At 43.5% G+C, this 6984-nt stretch overlaps 1 protein-coding gene across 2 annotated transcripts in view; it reads right to left on the bottom strand.

Annotated features, from left to right (window-relative positions):
- Positions 1-5892: 5892 nt before the first annotated feature.
- The window catches only part of sufu (suppressor of fused homolog (Drosophila)), a 6705-nt gene continuing 5613 nt past the window's right edge, over positions 5893-6984 (bottom strand). For both annotated transcript variants that reach the window (XM_049007733.1, XM_049007734.1), the window contains one exon: positions 5893-6906. In XM_049007733.1, the coding sequence (XP_048863690.1) occupies positions 6817-6906 (90 nt within the window). In that variant the 3' untranslated portion in view covers positions 5893-6816. The remainder of the gene's footprint in view (positions 6907-6984) is intronic.

The following is a 6984-nucleotide window of genomic DNA, read 5'->3' as shown; positions in this document are numbered from 1 at the left end:
TCTCCACAGTGTCTAAAAAACCATGAGTTAATTTTTCGTTATATTGTTGTTGAATGTTGAAAAAAATAGCACCGTCTTTCTACCCTAACATCCTTATATGGCTCGAGTGTCAGCAAGTAGAACAAGGGGTCAGATTAGATCGATTATATACCGAACGGAAAAGTTGCTTCGTGTAATCTAATGAGTCAGTGTAGAAGATGGGGTGAAACTGAGGTAAAACCCTGGTCTTTTTGGATTTAACTTACCCATTCAAGTCGTAAGGAGAAACTGATGTCAGAGCAGGAAGCGTGGCCCGAACCCCGGAGGGAGATAAGGCTGAGAGGAAAAGCCTGGCCACCCTGAGCTGGCAGCCGCCCCTCTCGGCGGAATGTAGCATTAAAGCGGGCGCTACACGCGGCTGCGGCAGGGCACGTACACGAGGAGGGACAACGCCGAGGTGAGAGGCAGCCGCCCTGTACAGGCTTGCGTGACAAAGTCTCATAGCAGTTTTACCACTGGCCCAAGCATGTGTGACAGTTTGGAAACTTGGCAACGGCAGAACAACAGATGAGCGCAAACGCAGCACACAGACCGAAGGAGGGGTGTTACTCCATGAACGCTAAACCCTATCAGTCAGAAGCGGCTCTGGGGGCTCATGTGTGCAAATATGTCCTTCTAGCCTCATATACAAGCTTACATAAACTGGCGTGAACCTCGCAAATTGGTGAAGCGCTCACGTTTTACTACAATGTTTACGCTCTGAAGGAAACAGGGTTATCCACCACAATATACTAGATACAATATTTTCACGCCTCACAAGTGATTCGTTTATTTCTACGCAACCGGGCTGCAATAGCTCCAACTCCTAGCTGTCCACTGAGTCTCTCTATGGATTGTAGGATTCAGCTCTACACAAATTTATATAATGATGAGATAGGTACAAAAAAAACAGTTGCGTACAATCAAGGGATAGTGATAATCTGTTCTTTTGCTTATATTTTACATATGTTGCTCTATTTTTCTAAATATATTTTAAGGATATGCATGTTCTACAAAAAGGTTTATTTTGGTAATTAGTGGTCTGTTGACTGATCGGCGTATGTCTGAAGCAGGTCATTGTTCCTTACTGTATGTAATCACTATGCTCGTCTGTCACGGTTTTTCGTTCTGAGTTGCTGTTTGCGGGAGCTTCTTTTATCATTTGATAAAATACAACCCAATTAAAATGTGTTCAGTGTGGGACAATTTGGCAGCTGCTCCCCAACTTACCCCTGAGAAAATAACCACAGTGGCTTCTGCCTTCTGACAGCTGCTGATTTGCTGTCTACCTGCCTGCTTTACATTCTCTGCATAACACAAACAATCCTCGTGCATGGGTGCATATCAGGCCCAGTCCCCGCTAAAGGGTTATAAAGTGAATTGTTCCCCTTTTGTTGGGCATATCCGTGACAGAAATACGATGCTAAAATTAGTTAGTTCCTCAAACACCATACAGGATCATGTCTGTAGTCATTGTTTAGGAAATTAAACAACACGAGTGAAACAACAAATGCTGTAATGATTCTTGGGCTACATTAAAAGAAAAATCAGACTTTATGTATAGATCCTCAGATGATATACTTCAGTTATCCCCATTTTTAGCAGACGCTGATGTTCTCTCAAGAAGGGCGTGATTTCCTCCCTTCTCAAGGAGGCACCTTCTTCACAGAAGGAACCTCGTGGTCTGTTCTCTTTGAACAAGACATGAATATGACAGAAAGGCATTTCGTTCGCTAGCTCTCATGACCCAGGTTTTCAGCATAGCCCTCCCCAAAGAGTGGATCATCACCTAGGTGAAATAAATAAGTGCTTCTGGTGCCATGGGCTCTCAAAAGCTCTCCCTCTCTCCCTTTTTGATATCCACTTAGTTTCTCCCTTCATGCTATGGGATAAAAAATACCATCCATCTATCCATCCATCCATCCATCCATCTAACTGCTTATACTGGTCAGGATTGTAGGGGGCCTGGAGCTTATCCCAGTCCATCACAGGGCACAAGGCTGAGGTATATCCCTGATGAGATACCTGCCCATCACAGGACACAAGGTTAAATTTACACACCGGACAGGATGCCATTAAGAACCAAAATATTACTGGCAGCATTTTTGTATCATGCATTCATAGTCAATTAATCTTTATTAACAAACTTGTGGTGCTTCTCACCAACCTTAAATCTTAAAGCATCTACAAGACAGTGTTGTGAGGTATCATATGCCTTGTGTTCATAAATCAATCACAGAAGTAAACTGAGTAATTCAGTAGTTACAGATGTTACAGAATTGCTGAATACAATGTAGTGTCACATTGGTCCTGGAGTATAAAATGTGGGGTAGTTTTGACCTTGGTTGAAATATCGATCCATCACAGGGGCATGCTTGCTAAATCGTACATTTCGACATGCATTTCTTCAGACTGTGAGATGATAAACACAGGTTGCCCCTGATGAAATAAATATTATTTATCAGCGGGCAGAGTTGGTAATTCCAGAGAGTAAAAGTCCAGACCAAGATTTTGTTTAAATCAACCGGATGAGCATAAAAAGTCACAGTCACAGGGTATTCAACTAGTTGGTTGAAACAAAATCCCGTTCTGGACTTATACCCTCCGGACCTGAATTACCCAACTCTATCAGCAGGTACATAGTTAAAAGTAATGTTTTACAGAAAACAGCACCTAAAGGGTTAATAATGCAGGCAGATTCCCACTCCAGTGCCAAGAAGGCAAAGGTGCCTCCAAAGGAAATGTTCCAGCACTGAAGGGAAGTGTTCCCCACACTGCACCCAGTCCAGACATCCAGTCCAGACATGTCCCATTTCCATCAGGACTGGGGTCAAAGTGAGTCAACAAAGAATTTGCTCCCTCCAGCAAGGTGATGTAACCACATCTTTACAAACAATCCAGATTTTCAGACCAGGTTGTCCTTAGGGTGCAAAAGATCTTTTTAGTGGCAATGGGGGCTCAGTGCATTAAATAAAAATCAAAAGGATGTGACTTAAGGAGCAACCAACAGTTTCAATGAGCAGCCTTTTTGACGGGGAACATAATGGCAACAAATGTTAGTTTCTCAAAATGACGGAATACAAATAAGAAACCATTCACTTTGATAACAATATACGGTTATGAATTAATCCATCCATTCATCCATTCACCTATTCATCTTATTCTGTAGCAAGTTATTCTGCACAATGTCGGAGTGAGTCTGCAGGTTAAGCAGGAAACACAGGACACAAGGCAAGGCAACAACCTGAACAAGGTGTCAGTCCAATACAGCACACAGACATGCGCGCAAACACCCTATGGGCAATTTAAGGACAGCACTTCATCACTTGGAGCACTTGGATTCCATATACCTACAATCCAGCTCTAAAACATAAAGGACCTTACAGCATATTTCATCCCTCCATCAAAATTCAGTACACACTTGTCCTATTCAGGGTCATGAGAGACCGGAGCCTATCCCAGAAGCTACAGGCACAAGGCAGAGAATATAGGGCAGTAACCCATCACAGGACACACACACACACCAATCCCGCATACAGTCACACGGCATATATTAAGGCTTAATGATTGAAATGGTGCTGTGCTGGTTGTTAAATCGTTATATTGTAATTCTTTCCCGAAGCTGAATAATTCCACAGGTCCATTTAACCTCAGGCAGTGTGTTTGGGAGGAAACAGCAACGTTTAATCAGCTGCACTCATGCACCATGCGCTTCTAGTCGGGCTGCAGTGGAAATGGAGGCCGAACGGTGAAGATTAACCTCCTCGTGTGTTTTTCTTCAGTCCCACGGACACACTCCAGTAATCACAGAGCTCCGCCGTCGTGAACGTTCACTTCTCCTAGGCAGAGGATGAGGTTCAGCGGTTGGCCAGGGGAGCAGAGGGGAAACACAGGAATGCTGTGGCTGGCAGGGAGCCAGGTGTCCGGGTCTCCGCAGAGAATGATACTACAGGTTTTCAGACTACTGTAGCAAGGGAGCACCCACATAATTACAAAGAACACGACCTCCGCAATCCTATTTCCTGTTGAATAGTAAGAAATGTTTAAGCTTACAGACATTAATCCATTTAAAAATTTTTCTTTTTGCATCCAGTCCGTAGCCACAAGCCCCATTTAGAGACCTGCTTCCTACTGTGAGCAGTCCAGTGATCTCAGGGACCGTCAGACAGAAAACATGCCATGTCGGTTCCAGGTACTTTGCCTTTTCTGTACAGCGACAGCTGAATATTTTGAATTTTGTTTGTTACAATACCTTTATTAACCCTTAAAATGAAAAGGTAAAAGGAGAGAGGAAAAAAGACTAAATTAGCCCTTTCACATTTAGATGCATAAACACATGCTTGCATATTATGTCAGATAATTGTGACATTCCAATCGGCCTTTTGAAGACTTGGGAACGTGTCCCTTACAGACAAGTGGACACCCTAAGACAATAGGTAAAAATGAATAGGCTTATATAGTGCCTGATACTGTATGATAAGGTATACTGGCTATAGCAACATGAATGCTAGAAATGAATGGTGTTTAAAATTGACATTTTTTGACTGTTTGGTATGTGAGAGGTATGCATCTACACTTTTGCGTGCTTAGAGCTGGCACGCAACATGCTGCGGAGAGCACGCACACAGGCAACCGCTTACACAATTGCAATGAAGACCAGGAGCCAGGAAGTGGCCCAGTGTGGGTGTTTCCCGAGAGACTCACTGAAAGCTAAGCGGAACTTTGGCGATCAGAAACATCACGGCAGGCAGAACATGCTTTAAGATGAAAGGTTCATTACAGACACCAAGGCTACAATGCTGACCCAGCCACTTTGTTAAGGCCCAATGACAAGGAGGACAACAAAGCAGTGGAAGCTAGCTACCATGTAGCTTGTCTTTTTAAAGCCACAGCATTGACACGGACGTAGAGAGAGCAAATTGGGGTTGATTCATCTGTCCCAGGTGTGACACTGGCAGCCGCCCCGGGTACCAAATCCATGTCGTCTTGAAGAGTGTTGAATGATCTGTTGGCCATTCCATCTACTCCCAGTGTCACCTTTCCTGTGTATTAATGCCTTCCCTGGTCCCACAGGCAGAAAGGACTTCCAAACAAAATGGTGTAGTAGTTCTTGGATGGTAGGTAATCTTAATTAATCTAATTGAAATTAATTTAGCAAAAATCTTTTTCTTTATTAAGGTAGTTTCACATTTGATCTCTACTTTCTAATATTTATTGCTCCCAGTTCTCAGTGAAAGCCCATGATGCAGATATAGCAACATGCACTGCAAGTGCTCCCTTAAGAAAAACACTAACACAGTGTATGCAGTCATTTCAAAAGGGATGGAATAATGGAAAACAGCATCAGAAAAAAATACGTTCATTCACAATTTTCTGGAACACTGAGGCCTTCTAGTGGCTCAAATAGGAACTTAATCTGCATCAGCCCATCTGCGGCAATTGACCAAGCTGTTTTTCAGACAAGAATGTGAGAATTATCTCCATCCCTAGCGACAGGTGAAGTCTAAGTAATTAGGACCATCTGCTATGATGTTTGGGGGAGGGATGGAACACTTACCCCACCCTCAAATAATTTCATTTACAGTTTTACAGACTTTCTGTAAAACTATTTGCATACAAGACTAAAGAAAGACTTTAGTGGAAGTCTGGGAAAGAAATGCCAGTATTCATAAGGGTTTGAGCATCCCTTCGGTTGATCAAACATCAAACAGCTGTATTAGAAGTCATGCCCCCACAACCTCCACCACCACAAATTAACGTACCGCAGCTCTTCTGGGTAGCAGTGTCTTCAAGGGAAATAAGGATTCACTGTGGCAGAGAATCCCCCTTTGGTTTGTTGCTAAGTCAAAACAATAATTCAGAGAAACGGTGACATTATGTAAATAGTTTTAATGCTCTTTCAAATGATAAACAGGCAGACAGTTTTCCACCATACAATGCAAAGACAACTGCGAGTCACTGTGCATAAAAACCTGCACTAAAACATTATCGGTTAAAAGAAGGCAAGAGCATGTGAAGGGAGGCTTGCAGAAGCTGTCCTATTTCTGACAGAGCAAAGGTCCACGAGGGCAGATATAAAGGGGAAATGTTCCTACTGACATCAGGGGTTGGATATCAACCTGGCATCCATCAGCTGTAAACGGGAAACATCCAAGTGGACAGCCAGCGACCTTACAGGGGCAGGGTAAAAGAGTTTGGCCACAGTATTGTCTGGTATGACAGGAAAAGGCACTGACTTGGGTTCAGCCCCAAGACGGTCACATGTGACATAAGAGTCACTCAGGTAGTGTAATAACATGCAGGGGCTCTGACTGGGCAGACGCTCTCCTTGTTTATATTACATAAATACAAGCAAACTGTTCTTAAAAACTAACCGATCGACAATTTACAACTTATAAAGAGGAATCTTCCTTGTTTGATTGTTCAATCCACATTTAGCACATAACAATCCTTGGGCACTGAAATATCAGGTTGTCATATTTCACTGAAACGTTAAAGGAAACCTATTCAGTCCTCAGGCATAATAAAAAAAGTCTACCCACCAATCAAACACATTTTTGGCATAATCCCAGAGAGAAACACACAGACACACACGCACTAAAGTATATAGCATTTTTATGGCCCGCAGCTGTAGTGACTGGTCCGGAGGAAAGATTGCGAGACCTGTTGTGTGTTCAGTGTTCACACCACAGGGATGCTGCCACAAGGCACCCAGGGACAAGGGGCTCATCCAGGCCCAGGAAACCTGCCTTCAGGCAGCAGAAGATTGACAGAGAGCTGCCCCATCGGCAGGTTGGCTTACTGCAAAGGACTGTCGAACACACAGTCTGGCAAGATGGAGATCTTCAGTTTCTTGTCAGTCCAGCTGAACTCCCGTGGCAGAGTGAGCTTTGTGGGGAACAGGAATGGATCAGAGATGAGCCAGGGCAGCCCCAAGAGGGGTCAGACAGAGCACATTCATCTTAC

This window comes from Brienomyrus brachyistius, chromosome 3 (assembly GCF_023856365.1).
Source record: "Brienomyrus brachyistius isolate T26 chromosome 3, BBRACH_0.4, whole genome shotgun sequence".
NCBI classification, from domain to species: Eukaryota; Metazoa; Chordata; class Actinopteri; order Osteoglossiformes; family Mormyridae; genus Brienomyrus; species Brienomyrus brachyistius.
Note: the sequence above shows the minus strand (reverse complement) of the source record. Positions and strands in the feature narration are given on the sequence as shown.